This window comes from Dama dama, chromosome 5, assembly GCF_033118175.1.
Source record: "Dama dama isolate Ldn47 chromosome 5, ASM3311817v1, whole genome shotgun sequence".
Classification (NCBI taxonomy): Eukaryota; Metazoa; Chordata; class Mammalia; order Artiodactyla; family Cervidae; genus Dama; species Dama dama.
The window spans coordinates 20,339,690-20,362,869 of NC_083685.1; the positions used below are offsets into that span (position 1 = coordinate 20,339,690).

Genomic DNA, 23,180 nt, shown 5'->3' on the forward strand with positions numbered 1-23,180 from the left:
TAGGTACTCAACAGTGCAAGACATCATGATGCTGCCATCAGCCTGCCCTCCTTCCCCCGCCTCCGACCTGTCATTCCCGTGGAGTCAGATGAAGCCTTTCCTAATACTTCAGAGCGTGAGAGGACTGAGCCCCTCAACACTCTCCCTCGGCTTTCAAGCCAGCATCCATGCTCCTTAACCAGCGCAGAAGACCGGCCCCCACCCCCGCTGGCCTGGCTCCCTCCCGGGGCTCAGCCTGCGCGCCCAGCCAGACCCCGCAGCGCCTGCTCCTGCTCTTGCACCTTTGCATAGGAAGGCCCTCTATCCCCTCCCGGGTTGGGTGAACTTGGTGTTCCGAGAAGTCCAGCCCAAGTGTGGCTGCCCTTCCTCCACGGGCTCCGTGCCCCAGAAGCAGGCCCCCCACCCCATTCCCTCAGGCTCATAACATGGGCACCACAACTGCCCGCTGACTCCAGTCCCTTCTGGTGGCCAAAAAACTGCTGAGAGTGGGGACGACACCCGATTCATCCCTTGGGGCCGAATGACATCCCCACACACATGCCGCCCTCTCCAGACGCCGACGTGGCCCTGTGGCTCCCTTTGTCCTCGAAGCCCTGAAGCAGCTGCAATGACAGTGGGGCAAAAGTGCAGATCCCTCATCCACAGGACAGGCAGGGCTGTCCACTCCCCCTCTGCAGGGGCGAGGTTCACAGAGTTAATAACCGTCCTATCCTTGCTCTGGGCCTGAGCGCATGGGCCCCTGAATGCAGGGGGTCTTTGTTCACTGAGGCTGCAGAGGGGACCGGGCTCGTGGGAACCACTGCCCATGACTGTGACTGCATAGTAAGGATACTTTGCTCACGGGGCCGTCCCAGGATTCTCGCCAGCTCACCGACTCCTATCCTTTTCCGTGAAAAGTGTCTCCCAGGTGCGGGTCCTGGTCCTTGCTCAGTGCCAGCCCAGGTACCTGCTGCTGCCTAGGAGGGGGCAGTCAGAGCTGCGGAGGAGGCAGGTGGAGAAAGGTGGGCCCGAGGAGGGGGTGAGGGGTGAGGAGCCAGGGACCACTGGACTCCTGCCCCCTGCAACTCTAGCCTCAACGGAGCAGGGGGTCACTAGGCGGCCGGCTTTGGGTGAGCACTGAGGACTGGGAAACCAGAAGATAAACAAACCTGGGATCTTTTCAGGAGGAGGCAGCCAGGAGGAAGCAGAAGAAGGAAACAGACGGCAGCTTGAGAAAGCAGAGCAGGCACCCCGCAGGCCCGAGTCCAGAACCACCCAGAACCTGTCCTTGTCTATTGGCCGCACTTGCAACAGGACCGGGCCTGGGGAAGCCAGGGGGCTGGAGATGCTGGCCGGGGGCTGCCATTTTGGACACAACACGTGACTGTCCCAGGACTCTTGCTTGGGGTTGGGGGGGCTGGTCCCCTTTATCAGCTCCTAGCAAAGCTAAGGGAGAACTACCTCCGGCAGCCCCGCCCAGCCATGCAAGGTTCCCACAGACCAGTTCCTCCCTCCTCTCCTCCCACGGACCTTCCCTCCTGCCGCCCTTCTGCCGCCCGGCCCCCCCAGGCACAAGTGCGCTTTGCGAGGGAGCCGGCGAGGAGATCTGTCTTTCCGCACGGCACAGCGTGGCTGGGGAGGTGTTCCAGCAGATTTATTTATAGCCAAGCACCCCGTCCGCACGCTCTCCAGCGCTGCCTGCCTCGCTTGCCTGCCTGCCTGCCTGACTGCCACTGGGGCTTTTCAATCCGTGTCTATATTTATCCCGAAGCCGTGGGGATAATGGCAAGGCCAGAAATAGCCTTGAAGACATTCACGTGAAGATGACGGACAGGTCTCCAGCTCCCGGCTGACCTCACCCCCCACCCCCCCCCACCACCCCACATCTGCCGCTTGGCCGTGGGTAACGGGGAACAGCTGGAAGGGACCAGGGAGGTGGCCGAAGCCAGATGGGAACAACATAATCCCTCTCTCCCCGCTGGCCGTGGTCCTCTGTAGTGACGCGGCGGGACAAGTCCAATACATCACAGCTGCCAGGCTGCAGGGAGACCAAAGGTGACACAGTCTCTTGATGGACGTCAGCATGTTAATCAGCTCAGAGACAGGACGGAGAGTCAGAGCTGGTACAAACGCACAAAAAGCAGGTCACCTGTGCACCAAGAATGCAGGGAGATGCCCCCTGACTGGCCCCTTGCACCTGGATGCAGGTGCAGGGATCGCCGTGGAAGTGTGTGCATGGTCTCCTGTTGACCTGGCCTCTTCCCACCTCCTGGAAGGGAGGACGACTCAAAGACAACCTGGCTGGTCAGGGAAGAAGCTGAGACGTTAGGGGAACCGGTGGGTGGCTCCTGCTCCCCCAGCTTCAGCGTCCTGGAAGGAGTACGCTCCCTCTGGGGTGGGGGACAGACATCAATAGAGGGCGGCTCAGGGACTTCTCTGGTGGTCCAGTGGTTAAGATCTGAGCTTCCACTGCAGGGGGCACAGGTTGGATCCCTTGTTGGGGAACTGGTCGAGACCCCGCACGCTGCCTGGTGCAGCCAAAAAAATAAAAATAAAATAAAAAGAGAGAAAGAAAGGCACAGAGTGCAGCAGGAGCCAAGAGAAGCAGCTGACTACTTGATGGGAATAATTTCATGAAAAGGGGGCATTTCGGTTGGGCTTTGAAGGATACACAGGAGTTTACCAGGGGAGAAAGGGGAAAGGCATGAGCCAGTGCCTCTAGTACTCAAAGTGTGTGGTATGTCTGGGACATGGGGGAAGTCCCAGGTGTCAGATGTGGTGAGTCAAGGGTGGTGACATGGACCCAATCACAGATCTGAAGGGCTTTTAAGCACATGGGATTCAGGAGGCTCACTCACATCCTCGTAGCTGTGACTGTGCCCTGGGGTATCCTCTGACCTGTCACTGCTCCCAACAGGGAGGAGCTTTCTGACCTCATGCTGCCCGGGTTCCTATGACAGGACCTCTGGGCAGATCCCCAACACCTGAATCTCTAGCCACCCTGGTCCTGACTTAGATCTGACTCCCCATCCACCCATCCCTCCCACGAGCCCCAGCCCATCCTTGGTCTCTCCAGGGGAGCCCAGGCTGCAGGAGCAACTCCCCACAAGCAGGGGAAGAACCCCCAGTTGTGAAGTGACCACAGACTGTCCCACATAGTTTCCATTTAATCCTGGCCACTGGGCCAGGTAGAGTCAACCTGTCCATTTCACAGACGATGACATGAAGCCTTTGGGAAGTTGAACCCCTCAGTCTTCTCAGGACCACATTGTAGTTGGTGACCGAGCTGGGTTTATAATGAGGTTGGTCTAAACTCTGTAGATAGGGCTTCTCAGCTGCTTTCTTCCTTCCCTGCTAGGAGGTCCTTGATGTGTGTGTCAGCTGGACTTTTACAGGGTCCAGCCCCTTCCCAGGCTAATCTCCATCTCACCACCCTTGACCCTGCACTTCTGCCACCTGAGATTTCCCCCACCCCACCATCCAAAATACCTCAAATCACACTTTGAGTACTAAAGGCATCGGCTCACGCTATTCCCTGTGCCTTCCCCACTTTGCTCCTGTCCAACTCCTATGCATCCTTCAAAACCCAATTGAAATGCCCCCCTTTCTATGAAATCTTCCCCATCAGGCAGTTGGCTGCTGCCTTCTCTGGTCTGGCTGCACTCTGTGCCTCCCTCTACTGATGCACTATTTGCTCTGATTTGTGTCTGATCCCAGATGGCAAACTCTCCTCTCTCCCTGTGACCCACTGCCTGGCACAGTAAAACATCTGCCAGGTGAGAGAGTGACCAATGCCCTCCTCACCCTCACCCAGAGCTGTCATTTTTTCCCACCTCCCCCCAACTGTTCTCCTAAAGACTGGACTCCCTCCAGCAATCGAGGCGAACGACAAGCCCGGGTGCTCTCTGACTCTTCCTCCCCATCCGGGCAGCATGCCGGCCGCCAGGCTTTCCCAGTGCTTGGAGAACACCCAGTGCTGCCAGGTTGATGAGCTGCTGCTCTGCCAGGGCCCCAACAGCAGGGCCACCCCCGGCCGAGGGAGCAGGCCCCTCCCTGTGCCTGGGGGCTGGCAAGGCCCTGGGGACTCTGGGCCACATCTGCAGCGCGGGGCTCCAAGGACACGTTCCATCACTGGGCTGACTCTCTGCGGGGCTCTTGCCAGGGCTGCCACCTCCTTCCCAGAGGCTGACCTCAGAGCAGGAGCTGGGCTGCCGAGAACAGGGGCCGCTTCTTGGCGTTGGGTCTCGGCGCCCCAGCACTGCTGGGTCTGAGTGACCCAAACCGCTCCCGATTCTGGAGGCCTGGCTCCAAATACTCCCTGTGTTCCTGGGTCTAAGGTCAAAGTGCCTTTTGGAGTTGAAGCCACCCCTAACCTCACAGATCCCTGTCAGACCCTCCAAGTGAAGGGAGCTCCCAGGGTGCAAGACAGTGACAGTCTAGGGGGCTTTCCTAGGGGTCATCAGAAGAATCAAAAGCACCAAAACATGGGGTACCCCCAAAAGCAAATTCTGCATCCTTTTTTTTTTTTTTTCTGCATCCTTTAAAACAGTGGTTCCCAGCCTTTTTGGCACCAGGGTCTGATTTCATGGAAGACAATGTTTCCATGGACTGGGGCTGGGGGAAGGGGATGATTTAAGCGCATTACATTTACTGTGCACTTTATTTCTGTTATCATTACATCAGTACCACCTCAGATCATCAGGCATTAGATCCAAGAAGTTGGGGACCCAGGCTGTAAAATATCATGGATGGGGTACCTACTATGTGCCTAGGGCCTGCAGTCCGGGGGGGGGGGGGGGCGGAAATACTTATAACAGCAAAAACTAGATACAGCCCCCACCAAGCACTTTATAGACATTCTCATTTAATCCCCATGACAACCGTAGTGAGCACTAATCTTGTCCCCGTTTTATAGACAAGGAAACTGAGGCTGAGAAAGGTGAAGGGACCTGTCTTTCCCAAGTCCCCCAGCCAGGTTCTAAACCCAGGCAGCTTGGCTCTGGACCCTGCAGTAAGCACCACACTACACAATTCTACACGACCATCATTATAAAACAGTGCGCACTGAAAAATGGGACAGTCGCCTTGGAAAAGTCTGGCAGATCCTCAAAATGTTAAACATGAGAGTTTTTCCATAACCCAGCAATTCCCCTCCTAGGGAGGTACTCAGGGGAAACAAAATGTAGGTCCACACAAAAACATACACACGGGGGATTTCCCTGGTGGTCGAGCAGCTAAGACTCCTCATTCCCAAAGCTGGGGGCCTGGGCTCGATCCTGGGTCAGGGATCTAGCTCCCGCATGCTGCAACTAAGAGTTCATTTACTGAAACTAAAGATCTCGCATGCAGCAGCTAAGACCCAGTGAGGCCAAATAAATAAAAGTAAATATTACAAAAATACACGCATGAAATATTTTTTAAAATGTGCATATGAATGTTCAGAGCAGCCTTATTCACAGTAATCCAAGAGTGGGGGGAATTCCCTGGTAGTCCAGCAGTTAAGACTTAGAGCTAAAAAAAAAAAAAAAAAAGACTTAGAGCTTCCACTGAGCAGGCGGGACAGGGATTCAATCCCTGGTTGGGGAACTAAGATCCCGAAGGTTGTGAAGCTCAGCCAAAAAGAAAACAGTGGGGGAAATGCAAATGCCTATCAACTGATGAATGGATACATGTATCCATCCACACAACTGAATGTTATCCTGAGATAAAAAGGAAAGAAGTACCGATTCAGGTTACCACGTGCATGAGCCTTGAAAATGTCACTGTGAGTGAAAGAAGCCGGTCACCAAAGGCCACATATTGTAGGATTCCATTTACACGAACTGTCCAGAATAGGCAAATCCATAGAGATGGAAAACAGATGAATGGTTGCCAGAGGCTGAGGGATAGGAACACTGATTTACTGAGCACCTACTAAGTGCCAGGCACTGGGCAAGGTACTCTACACTGCCCCCCTCTTCTTTAACATTTATTTATTTGGCTGTGCATGTGAACCCTTAGTTGTGGTCTGTGGGATCTAGATGCCTGGCCAGGGATGGAACTCAGTCCCTCTGCGTTGAGAGTGCAGAATCTTAGCCATTGGACCACTGGGGACATCCCTACACTGCCTGTCTCATGGGCTCTCTTTCCTCTGGTTATAGTCTTTTCAAATCTAGGCCATTCTTACAAGATGCTTTAAAGGTTTTAAGAAAACACCCCTGACCTGAGAAGTCCCCTTGGGATGGGAGTAAAGCATGAGTCACGGGAATGGGGCTGGCCCTGGGGCGATCCGTGACGTTGGAGGAGGAGTCCTCCTGCTGGAAAGTCAGCTCGGCTCCCCACTGCCGCCTCATCTCATCCTATCGCCCTGGCCTGCTTCTTGGGTCCAATGGATAAGCTTCTGCACAGGGAAGTACCAGGGAGTGAGGGCAGCACACTTCCCCGGAGTATTTATAACTCACACGAGAACCAAAGGGAGGGAGTGACCCACGGAGGGAGGAGGCGTGGCTCTCCTTCCAAGCCTCTCGAAGCACAGCTCTGCTCGATTTTCACCTCCAGCACACGGAACAGCTCAGGCACACAGAAGGTGCTTAATTTGTGTTACTTGAATGATCACCTGACTTAAGGCAGCTCCTGTCATCTGGGAACCCCCCTCCTGGAAAGCCTGCTGCAGGAACAAGCCAACAGACTCCCGTTCCTCCGGGAATCTGAGGAGATGTGGATCCCGAAACCCATCACAGACGCAGGCACACCGTGAGCACAGCACGCTACCTTGACTGTCTTGGAGAATGGGTCCCATCCTGAGAACTGCCCCAGGGAGGCTAGGAAGGGTCCGCCTCCCGTGCTCTCCAAGTGCTGCAGCCCAGGGCAAGCAAGGACTAAATGGCTCATGCCCTAGAGCGAGTCTGTCTGGGTTTTGTTTGGTTTTTGCCATCCCCTCACTTCCCAGGTGGCACCAGTGGTAAAGAACCCACCTGCCAATGCAGGAGACTTAAGAGATGAGGCTTTGGTCCCTAGATTGGGAAGATCCCCTGGAGGAGGGCACTCCAGTATTCTTGCCTGGGGAATCCTATGGACAGAGAAGTCTGGCAGGCTATAGTCCATGGGGTCACAAAGAGTCAGACACGGCTGAAGCGATTTAGCACAGCACACATGCACACTTCTTCTAGCACCCAAGGAAAACTCCAACAAAAGGACTGGGGTAGGCGTGACACCAGGCCACTGAGACTCAAGCCCCACTTCAGTGATCTAGCTCCATCTCCCATGTCTGGGCACCACGCTCTCATCAGCCCTGTCCTGTGATCACTTGTGGCTGCCAGGTGAAGGGTCACCTCCCAGGAGTTGCACCTAGGTCCCCACATTTTAAGCACAGCTTGTGATGGGTGACACAGCTATAGGCAGTGAGGTCCCAGCCCCCACCGGCCCTCCTTGCTCCCTTTCTTATAAGGGATGAACTGTGGATTTCAGTAGACCACTAAGCTTGCAAGAGGCCTCTGACTCGTGTTCCCCGGGGTATCTGGTGACTGCAGTGGCTGCTCATAGAGTCCACCCTCAGACAGCAATCCCAAGCCTTGACAGCGCCTGCACGTGCCTCACACCTGAGCCTGATTATCCATGATCATGGGGGCATCCTTGGTCCACCTGTCTGTCTCCTCAAACTGTGAGCTCCTCCAGAGCAAGGACACCTTGTCTCTGGGCTGTCAGCTTAGTACTAGCTCAATAAAACCTTCAAAAACATGCACAGAGAAAAACTAATATCACATATTAACCCACATATGTGAAATCTATTAAAAAATGATACAGATTAACTTATTTGCAAAGCAGAAATGTAGACAGAGACATAGAGAACAAACATATGGACATCAGCGGGGAAGACTGGGTGGGATGAACTGGGAGATTGGGATTGATATATATACACTACTACGTGTAAAATAGGTAACTAACGAGAACATACTGTATAGTACAAGGGAACTCTACTCAAAGCTCTGTAGTGATCTAAATGGGAAGGAAATCCAAAAAAGAGGGGATCTATGTATAGGTATAGCTGATTCACTTTGCCGTAGAGCATAAACTAGCAAAACATCGTGAAGCAAATACACTCCAATTAAAAAAAAAAATGCATAAGAGCATTGCCTCTGATCTGCCCAAGAGCTCAGACATGACCACCAAGACTTCAGCCCAACTGAGATCAAAATGCAGGCCCAGAGAGAGCCATTAAAGACCCAGAGCATCTAGAATCATCAGTTTACACTCCGGGTTCCCGCCAGCCAATAAGTCTGCCAGGACCCCATGCTCTGCTGCAGTGTCAGGGGTCTTCCCTTGGAACCTCACACCTCTGCAGGTCTCCTTCCAGAGCCACCACTGGTTCAGCTACAAACACTTTTGACTGGGGGTCAGAAGCTCCACTCCAGTCTTGGCTCTGTAGGTTAAGTGAAAAGGTTGCGCTAGATGATGTCTTCTTACGTGCTCAGTCAGTAAGTCGTGTCCAACTCTTTGAGACCCCATGAACTGAAGACCCCCCAGGCTCCTCTGTCCATGGGATTCTCCAGGCATGAATACTGGAGTGGGTTGCCATTTCCTTCTCTAGGGGATCTTCCTGACCCAGAGATTGAACCTGAGTCTCTTGCATCTCCTGCACTGGCAGGTAGATTCTTTACCACTGAGCCACCTGGGAAGCCTAGATGATCTCTTGGGTACTTTCAAATCCATGAGAACCTGGTTTTTAAAAGTCCACACAGGAACTTTCCAGACTAGGTTGCTAAGACTCTGCACTTCCAACGCAGAGGGCCCAGGTTTGCCCCCTGGTCAGGAAGTAGATTCCACATGTGGCAACGAAGAGTTTGCATGCCACAACTAAAGATCCCGCATGCTGCCACAAAGATCAAAGATCAAAGATCCCCGGTGTGCCGCAACTAAGATCCAGTGCAGCCAAATAAGTAAATATATATTTTTTAAAAACAAAGAAGTCCACACAGTGAGGATCACCTTATTCCTCAGTGATTCTTTCCAGCTCTACCTTTAAAACATACCTGGTGCCCAACTCTCTCATCACCACCACTGCGGCCACCCTCGTCCAACACCTAACATCTCACTTCTTGTGTGCGTCTCCCCACTGGTCTCCCTGCTTCCTTTCTTCACCCCACCCAGTCTGTTCTCAACACAGTAGCCAGAAACCATCCTTTTAAAGCACAGGTTGGATCCTGGCCCTTCTCTAGTCAAACTCTGGAGTGGTATCATACCTCACTTAATCAAGGTCAAAGTTCAGACAGGACTGGACAGTCCAATCAAGGCCCTGCTAGATTCGGGCTCTCGTATTTCTCCAGCCTCCCTCTCCTTCCCTCACTCAGGTTTCTTGAGCACCCTGGACAAGCTCCTGCCTCAGGGCCTTTGCACAGGCTGTCTCTGCCTGGGATAACCTCCCAGCTCTCTCCCTCACCTCCTTTAGGCTTTTGCTTAAATGTCCTTGACTGGAGAGGCCTTCTCTTCCCCTGTTTACTTAGCTTTGATCACCATCTGATGTACTTATACATTTTACTGCATATTTGTATATTGTATCTACCCCCCTGCTAGACTATAAGCCCAGGAAGGCCAGAGTTTTAAAGGTTTTATCACACGTGTATACCCAGCTCCCAGAAAAGCAGCTACTCACTAAATACATGTTGAATGAATAGGTTTTGATCATTTGTGGTGGTCTGGACATGCTACTAAGAAAAACAGTCTCAGGCCATATGACCCTCCAGCTTGACAGAGTCCCTCTGAGATTCCCAAGCTCTGGACACTGTCTCCGAGAATCAAAGTGATTATTTCGGGCAGGTTCAAGGTTCAGGAAGTATGTGGAGGGACAAAGCAAGGAAATGACACAGACCTGGTCTGGTCCCCGGGAGACGTGGGGGGTCATTTCATAAGCAGATGCTTCCTTGCTGGGCAAGACAAGGTTATAAACAAAGCTCGTTAGTGCACGGGATGCCCATCGAGGGGAAAGGAAGGAAAGCTCAAGGGGTGGGCTCTTCATCAGAACAGGGAGGACTTCTCCGGTGGCCCAGGAGCTAAGAATCCGCCTGCCAATGCAGGGGACGTGGGTCTGATTCCTGGTGCGGGAAGATTCCACACACTGCAGAGCAACTAAGTCCGCGTGCCACAACTGCTAAGCCCGCGCTCTAGAGCCTGGAAGCCACAACTACTGAAGCCCAAGTGCCCTAGAACGCGTGTGCTACAGCAGAGGCCACCTTGATGAGAAGCCCACACACGGAGAGGGAGAGTAGCCCCTTCTCACCGCAACTAGAGACAGCCCATGCATAGCAACGAAGACCCAGTGCGGCCAAAAATAATTAATTACTTAATTTTAAAAGAAAGAACCAGGGAAAGGCAGACACAGGGGAAGAGAGGGCAGAGGGCAGCCAGAAGCCGGGAGGCAGTGCCAAGACCCTGTGGACAGAGCTCCAGGGGCGCCCCAGCCCGACCACCGAAGCCGAGCCAGCTGCTTGCCCCACCCTGCCCTGCCGACCCCAGAGCGCTCGAGCCTAGGGCCTTTCAAGCCTGGCTCTCCGAAAGGTGCCTGGGCGAACGTCCACAAGTGACCAGGAGCAGAGACCAGAAACAAGGCCTGAGAAGTGCAGCTCCTGCCACTTGGGTGAAGGTGAAGCATGTTCTGGGGAAGACGTGTGTCACCGAGGCCAAGAGGGCAAACCCAGGGAGTGGGTGCCCAGGGCTCCTGAGGAGAGGACGAAATGGGAGGCGGAAGGGCTGGACTTCGGCAGGACACCGCTCCTGGCAGGGTGGTGGGGTGGGGAGGTGCCCCAGAGAACGTGGAAAGAAGGGAAGGTCTGGCTTCAGTGGAAGCCCCCTCCACTTTCTGCCCGAGCCTGGGCAGGGCTGGCCAGGCGAAAAGGGAATATGGGGGGACTTCCCTGGTGGTTCAGTAACTAGGACTCTGAGCTCCCAATGCAGGGGGGCCCGGGTACGATCCCTGGTCAGGGAGCTGGATCCCACATGCCACAACTAAAGAGTCTGCATGCCTCAATTAAGATCGAAGATCCTGTGTGTAGCAACTAGGACCCAGCGCAGCCAAAATAAACAAATGTTCAAAAGAAAGAAAAAAAGGGAATATGGATGGGAGAGGTCAGGAAGGGACATAGAGGGAACGCCAGATCCTGCCCAGCTGATTCCTAAGCGCTGTGGGGGGACCTCGAAGGACCACAGGAGAAGCCCCAGTCCTTGCTCCTGTGCCCTCCCCACCCCGCGCCTCCGTGCACACTCGTGGCCTCCCTCATTGACCCAGCAGACCTACACCCCAGGAACTGTCAGCCAACCCTCCCCTGTGGGGCGGGGGTGCAGAGGGGGGCGTGCAGCTTTCACGGATGAAGGAAAGACACCTTACCCCTCCCTCAGCCTCCACCCAGGGGCCTGAGGGGAGGCGGGGAGGCCAGCTCGGGGGTGGCGGACTGGTGTGGACGAACAGTGCGTCAGTCGCGGCTGTGGTCTGAGGTCCCTGCCCTTGTCATCAGCTCTCTTCCTCCTCAGGAGACAGCAGTGACCTCGCGGAGGCCTTGGCGGGCAGCGGCGACAATGGCAGGAAGTGTCCCTCCCCGCCAGCTGGGGAGTCAGGAAGGAAGTGACCGACTCGGAGCCTGGGCCCTGAGACCCCGGCCGAGCCTCCACGCCAAGAACACGCTAGAAGCTCTGCTCACCTGCTCAGGAGGGCAAACGTCCTCTGCTAGGGGGAGAGGTGGGGCTGAGAGCAGATGCTCTCGCCACTGGGACCCCCCTCTTAGAGGCAGACCTCCTGCAAATGGACAGCTCCTGCGTCAGGTCAGGTCAGCGGACGCAGAACGCGAACACGGCCAGGCTGAGCTGAGAAGACAGCTCCAGCTGCCCCCTGCCCGCCCTCCACCCCACCCCCACCTCCTGGAAGGAAGGACTCCGGGTTCCTCTGAAGCAAGGAGCTTCTCTAAAAATACACCCTGCTCCTTAAGCCTTTTCCTCCTCCAGCCCCCTGCAGAGGAGATGAGGAGTTGATTTCCCTCTCGGAAGGGCCATCTTGCTCCACACCACCCCCTGACTCTTGCCATCCAGGGTCCAGTGGTTTCCATGTCTGACCAGGCCACAAACTCCCAAGAAGAGCTCAAAGGCAGGTAAGGCATGACCATGATTGTCTCCACCATCCGGGGGGGGTCTGGGGTAGAGGCCAGAAGAGGGAACCTCAGGATGTTGGAACAGCATATGCAAAGTGCAGAGGTGAGAGGGCAGAGTGGGCACGGGGCCAACAGCAGGGCAGAAACCCCACAGGGGCGGGGACTGCGCAGCTGCGTCTCAGGCAGCTGGGATGGTACCCAGTCACCACTGGGTACTCAGTAAATGTTCGCTGGCTAAACAAGAGAAGTTGAAGAGCTCTTTTTTTTTTTAAGATTGTTTTTGATGTGGACCATTTTTAAAGTCTTTATTGAATTTGTTACAATATTGCTTCTATTTTTCTTAATGACTTTTTTGGTTTCTTTTTGACCATGAGGCATGTGGGATTTTAGTTCCCGAACCAGGGATCAAACCTGCGTCCCCTGTGCTGGAAGGCAAAGTCTTAACCACTGGACCACGAGGGGAGTCCCCCGAGGGGTTCTAAGTGAGGACCTGCAGATGAGGGGAGCTGTAAGCCCACCGCCAGTAACACCACGGAACTGGGGTGCGAGGCCATCAGGAAGGACAAGAACCCCCTTCCTGTAGAAGAGGAAAACAGGAAGCGAAGGCTCTGTGGGAGCAGGGCCCCTCCAACCGACATGAGCTGAGGTCAGAGCTCAGGCCGGGCTGTGTGGGCCGAGGAGGGCTCACCAGGCCCCCACCCCCAGCCAGCAGGAGAGCGAGTGGCCGCAGAGAGGCAGAGAGGGCCCCGTGTCCCCATGTCAACTCCCTCTCCAAACACCCATTTGAGACACCTTGGAGGAAATTCACGCAAAACAACAGAACAAAAAATACAACACAGTACTCTCCCTTCTTAGCACTTGGAGGCCTTTTCACGGCAACAAAAAAGGGTGAGCAATTAGAGGAGACAGCCCACGGTGTAACACGGCAGTGAGTGGGCCCACGGCTGCGGGCCTGTCTGCTGGGCCCCGTGTGCCCAGGGAGCAGAGGACGGCCAGGCGAGGTGGCGTGGGGGAGGGGTGAGGTGGGGAGGGCGGGGGGACTTACCTGCAGCCAGGCCCCCAGCCCATGGGGAAGTCCAGCTGTGTTTGGGAAACCACATCATGTGTATGGGGTCTAGACTTGGGGTCCAATGCCAAGCTCACCACTGCCTAGCTGTGTGACCTTGAGCCAGATACTTGCCTTCTCTGAGCTGCAGCTGCCTCATGTTAAACAGGGATTGTCAGTATTCTTGCCTGAAAAATCCCATGGATGGAGGAGCCTGGCAGGTGGGCTACAGTCCAAAGGGTTGGACATGACTAAACGACTAAACACGCACATAGGCAAGGGCTTCTGCACAGGTTACTGTATGCTTAGCAGAGGCAATGCGTTCACAACCCATAGGCTGGCTGACACAGCAGAAACCAGAGACCTTAGTGCTCCCTTGTTCTCCCTCCAGGTTAGTTTCCCCAAATGGAATGTCCCCCTTCTGAGCCCCAAAGCTCAAACCAGCTGATTGGCACACAGGGAGAAGGGTTCACCGATGTTCAGGAAAGGAAAAGGCAATATCACTTCAGCTGCTCTGCCCACCAGAGGCCTCGGGTGTGACAAAAAGGGGACAGAGAGAGGCCAGGGCCTGAGACTCAGGACAGCAATGGGATGAGATGGACCAGAAGCCAGCATGGGGGCTCCTGTGAGAACTCAGGGCAGAAGGAGATAAAGGGCCAGCCCCTGGGGGATACAACTACTGGTCCTGACTCCTTAGAGGACCCCAGCCCATCACAGCCTCCGGTCTCAGTTTCCTCCAGGGAGGTGGTTACCCGAAAACACTCACACTGCTGTTTCCGTGTCGCCAACCACAGCTTATGAGACACGGCAAGCCAGCACCCAGACTGCGTGCTCAGACACTTCTGTCATGTACGACTCCTTGTGACCCCATGGATTGTAGCCTGCCAGGTTCCTCTGTCCACAGGATTCTCTGTCCAACTGGAGTGAGTTGCCAGGTCCTCCTCCAGGGGATCTTCCTGACCCAGGGATAGAACCCATGTCTCTTACATCTCCTGTACTAGTAGGCGGGTTCTTTACCACTAGCACCACCTGGGAAGCTCACCCTGGAAGCCCCAAAACTCTGGTCCTGTCTCTTTGACTGGGGTGGGGAGGACCAGGATGAGCCAGGGAGTCAAGAGCAGAGAAGCACCCCCAGGGTGCCCTATACAAAGGAGAGTAACACAGGCTGGCATGGGGAAGCCAAAGCTACCAGACACAGAACATCAGTCCTTCTTGCTAGGTGAAGATGAGTCTATATCTGCAAGATGCAGGATCGATGAATACAATCTACCCCCATGTAAACCAGACAAAGTCAGATATTTACAGAAGAGGAAATGGCAGCTGAGCCCCTGCAGCCCCAGACTCCACAGCTGGAAGTGGGGTCAGTCCTTACCTGCGGGTCTGCGTGGGAAGGCAGCGCCGACATCCTACTCTCGAGGCCCACGGAAGGGTGTCGGGGACCAGGGCGGCCCAGCCAGCATCCTACAGGGAGAAGCCCAGAGGGCGAGGGGGTGAGACACCTGGTCGCTCTGATCGCTCAGAGCCCACTGGGAAATCCACAAGGCCAGGCCTCATCCTGAGCAATGCCAGAGAAATCCAGACGTGACCAGAGGACAGGAGCAGGACGCCTGGCTAAAGGAGTCTTCTTCTGACAAAACGTACTCATTCCAGGATGTGTTCCTGGAGGCTGATCCACCCGACACCGCCCAGGGCTCCCTCTGCTTAGGAAGACGGCTCGAGGAACCCAAACCCACACCACTAGCACATGTGGGAAGCTTCCTTGTTTCAGAAGCCCAGTGTGGAGCTCTCAGCCTCAAACCTGAGGCTTTTCACCCATCAACCTTTGGGACTGCGGGACCTTGGGACCTCAGGCTGCAGAGGGGAGGCAGGTGGGAGACGGGAATGTTGAGGAGCGGGACATAGCCCAGAGCTGTCGGTCAGCAGTCAGCCAGCATCTTGATGCCTAGGGCAGGGTCACGGTCAGCCTCTTGGGGAGATGCAGATGACTCTCACCTTCTAATCAGGCCCCTGAACTTGGGCAGTATGTGGCTGGAGGCCCACCTCCACCAGAGGCCAGAGACAAGCACTCACAACAAAATGAGAAGAGGTGGAGAAATAGATTTCCAGGGAGTCCCGGGGTGCAGTCAGCCTACGAGAGCATAGAACATGCACAGGCACTATGAAAGCCGCCACCCAATCCAGGGCTCCCCCCAGGACACAAGATGCTCCCCTGAACCACATGTGCAGCTCAACATGAAATGGAGCAGGACCCCTATGGTCCTTGCCCGCCACACCCCCCACAACAATGTCTGCAGCCTGCCTTTTGTCTGTGGAAAAACTTTAGCCAAAGAATGAGTTTAATCGGAGAAATAAGAAGATGCAGAAACAAAGGGAAACAGTCAAAGGAGGCCAAATAATAATAGTTTAGTCATTAAACATAGTCAAGGACCTCCAGTCCCTCCTCAAGGGCTATAGGTAACATTCCCAACCAAGTCCTAGGAGCTGTTTTGCAGACAGAGACCCCCCACTAAATGGAAGAAGTTAACTACATGATGACCAGACACAAGCCATGACACAATTCCGAGAACTGGCCTCAAAGAAACAGAAACAATCCTGGAACTGAAGATTAACTGTACTTAAAACAACCAAGATGACGCTGGTCAGACCGCTGAAGACCAGTTTCAAGATGAGCATTGGCGCTGACTCTGCTGTTTCTGCATGGAGCCCCCTCTCTCCGTCTATAAAAGTTCTTGCCCCCTGACTGTTGGTGCAGCATGGTGGAGGCGGGGGGAGTCAGTTTTTGCACAGGTGTACCGCCTCCCCCGATCCCCGTTTGCTGGCATCCAAAATGAAGCAAACTTTCCTTTCCACCAACCTGGACTCTCTACTGGTTTTTGAGCTGCGAGTGGCCAGACCCCACTTTTGGTTACAAAGACGCGTTCTTGTTTGTCTGACTTCAGTGCTTCCCGTGCGTGGTGCCCAGGAGGCCTCCCAGTGACCATGACGGGAAGGTAGACGACTTGACTGTTCCAGGAACCCAACTACAGAGCAACCCTACCCCTGGGGCTGAGGCCAGACACTGGGGCAACCAGGGACACCCGAGGTAAAAATCAAAGAAGGGGGCGTTTCATGGTGCCTCGGAAAAATGAAAGTGATGCATTGCAGAGTGAGGGCACAGACGGTGAGAGTTCAGAGGAGGAAGAGAAGCGAACTAGGGAGGCGAAAAGATAACCAGCGGTGGGAGGTGTGGCTGCAAGCCACAGAGATCGGCTTTTCACACGCCGCCCACCCCCCTGCAGTCCCACGCTCCCTCCGGGGGAAGCCTCAGCAAATGCTGTGAATTCCTCTTTGGGACGGGCCTGCAGGGGTTGAGGCTCCTCCTCTGCCCTGCACTTACATGCGCAACCCCCGAAGAACAAAACATCCCAGGTGGCCCAGGTGCCAGTTACCCGCCCAGACACACTAACTTCGCCAGCTCCCCAGCTCCATTCCATCAGAACCGTTGGCTTGCCCTGGTACACACGCCCTGCCTCTGCAGGACTTCTCCTCTGTTCTGCTTCTTAGCTTTCATCACAACACCTCCAACCCCTCTGGGAGATCTGTGCCCATCTCCCCATTTGAGGGGTCAGGAAACCTGCCAAGAGGTTTAGTCAAAGCCGAGCCGGCTTCGGCGCGACTCCCCTCCACTGTGCGCACCTCTCCCAGGATGTCACCTCTTCTGGGTGAGAAGGTCAGCTGTGACTCACACATCCCCTTCCCCCACCACCCGCTGCAGAAGATCCGAGGGGGGCTGCGAGAAAGGATGCTCACTCTTCACACAGGGGTGCATGGTGGGGAAATGATTTTTCTGACAAAAGAAAGCATTTAAAATCCAAAAATTGAATGCAGGGTCAACTTAAAGAGCCAGGCAGCTCCTGGGGGGACAGAGCTCTAGGGGCAGGGGGGCAAAACCACACTGAAATAAAGTAGCAAGATGCTGCAGGAGGACTTGGCTTTCCTCCCATGACCACTCACACAGAAGGCTAAAAGCCAATCAGCCTGCTCCCTTAAGGGGGATGAAATATCAAAAGAGCACACAATTCCAGGCTGAGACCTGCTGCACGTGTGTTCCATGCACGCCTGTAGCCGTGGTCTAGGGGGACGTGGGGGGAAGTTCTGGAACTAAATGATGTGCGGTGTGTTGCTGTTTACCAGGAACAAAGGCATTTTATTCCTTTGAGCTCCCCACCCCCAGTGTTATTGAAGTATAATCGACAAATAAAATCGTGATATACTTCAAGTGTACAGCCATAAAAAGAATGAAATAAAGCCATTTGCAGCAACATGGAGGACCTAGAGATAATCATACTAAGTGAAGTAAATCAGATAGAGAAAGACAGATATCATATGACATTGTTTACATGTGGAATCTAAAAAGATGATACAAATGAACTTACGAAATAGACCCACAGCTATAGAATATAAGCTTAGGATTACCAGAGGGGAAAGGTGGGGTGGCACAAATTAGGAGTTTGGGATTAGCATATAAACACTGAAAGGGAAAGTCACTCAGTTGTGTCCGACTATTTGCAACCGCATGGATCCCCTGTCCATGGAATTCTCCAAGGCAGAATACTAGAGGGGGTAGCCATTCCTTTCTCCAGGGGGTCTTCTCAATCCAGGAATCGAACTGGGGTCTCCTGCATTGCAGGCAGATTCTTTACCAGCTGAGCTACCAGGGAAGCCCAGCGTATACACACTACTATATATAAAAGGGATGAATAACAGGGACCTACTATGTAGCACAGGGAACTAAAGTCAATATCTTATAAAAATCTACAATGGAAAAGAATCTGAAAAAGAATATATATGTGTATGTACAACTGAATCATCTTGCTATACACCTAAAACCAAGATAACATTGTAAATCAACCATACTTCAATTAAAAAAAATAATAAAGTGTACAGTATGATGATCTGATAGACGTATGCACCGTGAAAGGATTCTCATCATTGAGTTTATTATTCTATCACCATGTTGGTTTTATTGTTGTTTTGTGGTGAGAACACTTAAGTTCTACTCTTTTAGCAAATCTCCCTTATACAATACTACAGTGTTATCAATTGTAGTCATCATGTTATACATTAGCTCCTCTTCTTTCAGTTTTAAATCTGAATCTTCAATATGCCTCTTCGATGACTTGGAAAATTGCAAGAGGGTGAAAAAAACAAAGAAAAAAACCCATCCTTTGAGAACAGAAGTCAGAATTGCTTTCCTGAAAAATTTTCGGATCCCTAAATGTTTTAGTCGGTGGACATGAATTAGTAAGTGAATCTGTTTCTCCACACAGCTGCTATTAATAGAATATCAGTCTCTCTTCATACCCACTAAATAAATGTCAAACAAACACTTAAAGAATACTGGTTTGATGGGGTGCCAAATGACTAGCTTGCCCAGACGTCCACATGTCTAAAGCTGGCCCTGGTTGAAAGTGTAAGTTCCAAATGAGTGGGTAGCATGGCTGGAGTTAAACACTGTTGTTTCCATCCCCCGTTGACATGGAGACCAGGGGAGGCAGGTGGCTGAAGAATGGGCAGAGAGGGATGGATGCAAACAGCAGTGGTACCCAAGCAAGTCGTCCAAGTTGCTGATAACAGGCAGGGGCCATCCAGCTTTTGATTCCATCTGAAGGTATGGCTCCCGATTTTCTGATTTATTAACATATAATTCACATGCCACAAAATTCACCCATTTTTAAAAAAAATTCATGTGGGATCTTATTTCCCCAAACAGGGATTGAACCTTCATTGCCTGCATTGGAAGGCAGATTCTTAACCACTGGACCATCAGGGAAGTCCCATGACCCTTCTAAGGGGTACAATTTAGCAGCATTTAGTACATTTACAAAGTTGTGTGATTATCACCTCTCTCTAATTCTGGAACATCTTCATCACACACCCCAATATCGCTCCCCATCAAGGAAATCCCACATCTATTAGTAGTCACTCGGCAAATCCCTTCCCTCCAGGCCCTGGCCAGTGCCATCTGCTTTCTATCTCTACAGATTTGTCTACTGTGGACATTTCACATAAATTGGATCATACAGTCAGTACGTGGCCTTTTGTGTTGGACTGCTTCTACTTCGAATCATGTTTTCAAGGCTCATCCACATCGTGGCATGTGTCAGTACTTCATTCTTTTTTTGAGGCTGATCAGCATGGCATTGTGTGGATCGACTCTGTTTGGTTTATCCATTCATTTGTGAATGGACACTTGGGTTATTTTCGCTCTGGGGCTATTATGAATTATGCTGCTGAGAACATTCATGTACAAGTTTTTGTGTAGACATATGCTCTTGATTCTTTTAGGTACATAGCTAGGAGTTCCTGGTTTTTAATAAAATAATTTAAAATGAGTAATACATTCTGAAAAGATTTCTAAAAAAGGCATGAGAGTCAGTTTCTCTTGTCCCTGTCCCCTGGCACCTGGTTCTTCTCCCCAGGGTCAGGTTAACTCTCCCTGAGAGGCCCAGACACAACTCACAGCCTGCTGCACTTCACAGTCATCTGGCAGGAGGAGACAACTAGATGAGGCTAGAATCAGCTTAGTGATGCTTCGCAGAGGGCACAGGGCCCGGTCTGAGTCTGATCTCTGCCGTCTGTCGGCAGCCCATCCCAGGAATCAGCTTAGCGCCCTGGATGGACAGGTTTTGACATCCGGCTCTGCCATCTCTAGGCCCTGTGGCCTCAAGCCAGATGCTTAACTCGTCTGGACTTGGCTTCCTTACCTGTGGAAAAGGGCCGACACTAGGACTTCACTACTGGTCCAGTGGTTGAGGCTCCCTGCTGTTAATGCAGGGGGGCCTGGGTTTGAACCCTGGGAAAGGAACTAGATCTCACATGCTGCAATTAAAGAAAAAAAAGATGCCGTATGCCACCACTAAGACCCAGAGCGGCCAAATAAATAAATAAGAAATGAAATAAGTATTTTTTAAAAATAAAGAGTGCTAACACTACTACCTAGTTCAGGAAGGCAAGTGCTCAGCACCGAGTCTGGCACACGTAGGCACCCCGTGTTTGCTGCCGCTGTACTTACTACCACAACTACTTACTACACTATGACCGACCCCACCCTTGGTCTCCCCATCTGGAAAACGGCAGTCGACACCTCCCACACACGGTTTTGTGGACTGCAGGAGACCCCAGGGTGGGCCGCCGTTGCTGAGCAGCGGGAGCTCCGGGAGAGTCAGGATGGCCACGGTGCATCCCCACATCCCCAGGTCCTGCTCCGGAACCACCCCAAAGAGAGGCCAGGTGTCCCCACTCAGCACCCTCAGCCCTGAATTCTCCACCCCACCACCCCCAAGTACAGAGAAAGACCCTGCTTCCTGGACCCCCAGCCCTGGGGGGCAAGGAGGGGTGATGGCTGGGCTTCTTATTTCTTGTCCCTTTCCAGTCACCACCCACCACCCCTTTTTGGATCCTTCTCTCTGCTTTCTCAACACTCAACTCTGAACCTGAACTTCTCTCTGAAGCCCAGGCGTGGAGGCAGCAGGGAAACCCTCAGAGACCTTCAAAGTGAAGGGGCCTCAAGTGAGGAAGGATGCATTAGCGGGGCCATTAGGACGCTGTTAGGGGCAATCTGCTCCCAGCTGGCAGGAGGCGAAACCAAGCCTGCAGAACAAACCCGGGCCTGGGAGGGCAGAGCGGGGAGAGGAGCTGAACAGGGCTGCCTCGGGTGTGCAAAAGTTCACGAGGGAAAACACCCAACACACACACACACATACACACACACACACACTTAACAGAAAGGAGAAATTCTTAGCCTGCAGCAGTTGGTAGCATTATGTAAAATCCCAAGCCCACAAAAATATCATTTGGATGATAAAAAGTTAAATTTAGCTAAGTACAGAGTGACTAATACTACGAGGGAGGGGCAGCGCCCCCAGTTGCCTGGAGCTGATACAGCTGGCTCTTAGAAACTTTTGACAAGTAACCAGGGCCTGGTGCAGCCCAGAATAACAGATTATGTAATGAGAGGCGCAGCCATTAGCAGTGCAGAGCAGACGGCAGGCGCTGCGGCCGCCTGGAGGCAGGGGACCACGGGGGTCTGACTGCAGCTTCTCCCATGGTACCCGGCCTCTGCGAGCCCGGGAGATCCGGGGGCATCCGAGAGCAGGGACGCGTTAGCGTGAGTGGATCCACCTGCCCCTTTGGCAAAGAGCTTTTCCCAGAGCGGCTGTGCTGGATGGTTACCTTGGTGGCCCCTCGTGGGCCAGGGCCCTGGGAAGTCCCTATTCTTTGAATCCAGTCTGGCCCCATGTCCTGTATTGACCAACAGAACTTGGGAGAACTGGGGAGACAGCGAGTTACCCTGGAACAAAACCTTAAGGAAGGACTGGCTGAGACTCACTGAAGGCAGAGACTCCAGCAGATATTAGCACGGGTGTTTACAACAGTGCTAGTAACAACAGCAGAAGGCAGGCCACCCTGTCAACAGGTGGATGGATGAGCAAAATGTGATCTATACAAAGGAATAGTATACAGCCCTCAAAAGGAAGGACATCCTGTCACATACAACAACATGGATGAGCCTCAAGGACATTATGCTGAGTGAGATCAACCAGACAAACAGGACAAACACTCTCTGATTCCATTTATATAAGAGTCAAGTCCAGAGAGATGGAAAGTAGAAGGGTGGCTGCCAGGTGCTGGGGGAAGGAGGACAGGGAGTTAAGTGTTTAATGGGGATAAATTTTCAGTTTTGCAAGGTGGAAAGGATTCTGTGGATGGTGAAGATGGTTGCAATAATGTGAATCCACATAATGCCACAGATCTGCACGCTTAAAAATGGTTACAGCATGCCCCTGAAACTAACACCATGTTGTTGTTTTTTAATTAATTTATATTGGAGTCTAATTGCTTTACAATGTTGTATTAGTTTCTACTGCACAGCAAAGTGAATCAGCTGTATGTTTACAAATATTCCCTCTTTTTTTGGTCTTAATTCCCATTTAGGTCACCAGAGAGCACTGAATAGAGATCCCGGTTCTATACAGTCTCATCAGTTATCTATTTTATACATCGTGTCTATAAGTGTATATGTGTATCAATCCCAACTATGCTTCAATTAAAGCAATGGTTAAAGTGATACATTTTACACTATATGTATTTCACTACAATTTTTTAAAAATTAGGTTTTTTTTTTAAAAAAAGAAGAGGATGGAGGAGAAGGAGGAGGCATGGATATGTCTGTTTGTCCCCTGGGGGAGTGGGCAGCCATCACGCAAGAAGTCCAACCAGCTGGAGATCACTGAGCCTATCCAGCCACGGGGAGGGGTCACTCAGAGAGGAACCCGTGCCTCAACTGATACAGCCAAGAGCCTACACCCACCCACCAGCCACGGGAGCTGGGTCACGGTGGGAATGCATCTTCCACTCGCGTCAAGCCATCCCAGCTGACATCAGAGGAGCAGAGATGAGCCGTCCCCAGCAAGCCCTGCCCGAATTGCCACGCCATCAACAAATAGATGGTGCTTTCAGCCACTAGGTTGGGGGAGTCCTCTGTTGCCGCAGCAGAACACCGACACAGCAGTCAGCCCTCTAATGGGTTTGGGGGAAATTTCTGTTATGAAGCTCCTTCACGCTCTCACATATGAGTCACTAAGAGAAGTCAGGGCTTGAATGAGTCTGAGGAAAAGACTGATTTTCCACTCCCCAAATCCCAGTGGAACAAACGCTGAAATCAAGCCCTGTACTAAGATTCAAACAGCTGCTGGGAAGGCTGGGGGATTTCTCCAATGATCCAACGGACTAATCAGGCCATCCATCAGCTGATCAATTCAACATTCTTTTTAAAAGTCATTCTTTTTAAGCCATAAGAAGAATGACTTTGAATGGTCCTGCCCAGAGCAGGGGTTTGTACAGTGTGGACAGAGATATTGGTGGAATTCCCTGTGGGGGGTGGGGGGTGGGTAGTGATCCCAGGTGTGGGGGTTGAGAACAGAGTTCTAGCTGACTGACTCTGGGCAAGTCAGTTCCCCTCACTGGGCCTCAGTTTCCCCAGCTGTACAGTGAGAAGATTGATG

At 52.6% G+C, this 23,180-nt stretch overlaps 1 protein-coding gene and 1 long non-coding RNA gene across 21 annotated transcripts in view; one reads left to right on the top strand and one right to left on the bottom strand.

Moving 5' to 3' along the window:
• Positions 1 to 23,180, bottom strand: part of PITPNM2 (phosphatidylinositol transfer protein membrane associated 2) — a 157,466-nt gene that overhangs the window by 104,418 nt on the left and 29,868 nt on the right. For 15 of the 20 annotated variants that reach the window (XM_061142021.1, XM_061142034.1, XM_061142032.1 and 12 more), the window contains exon 2: positions 14,507 to 14,595. The exons of the other annotated variants lie outside the window; for them this stretch is intronic. Coding sequence is in view for 7 of the 15 variants with exons in the window: in XM_061142034.1 (XP_060998017.1) it covers positions 14,507 to 14,539 (33 nt within the window). In the remaining 8 variants the exon portion in view is untranslated. The remainder of the gene's footprint in view (positions 1 to 14,506; positions 14,596 to 23,180) is intronic. 20 annotated transcript variants of the gene reach the window in all.
• LOC133056594 (uncharacterized) lies at positions 11,477 to 22,838 on the top strand. Its single transcript, XR_009692858.1, has 3 exons — positions 11,477 to 12,089; positions 18,257 to 18,417; positions 22,111 to 22,838. It is a non-coding gene; the product is annotated as an uncharacterized LOC133056594 (long non-coding RNA).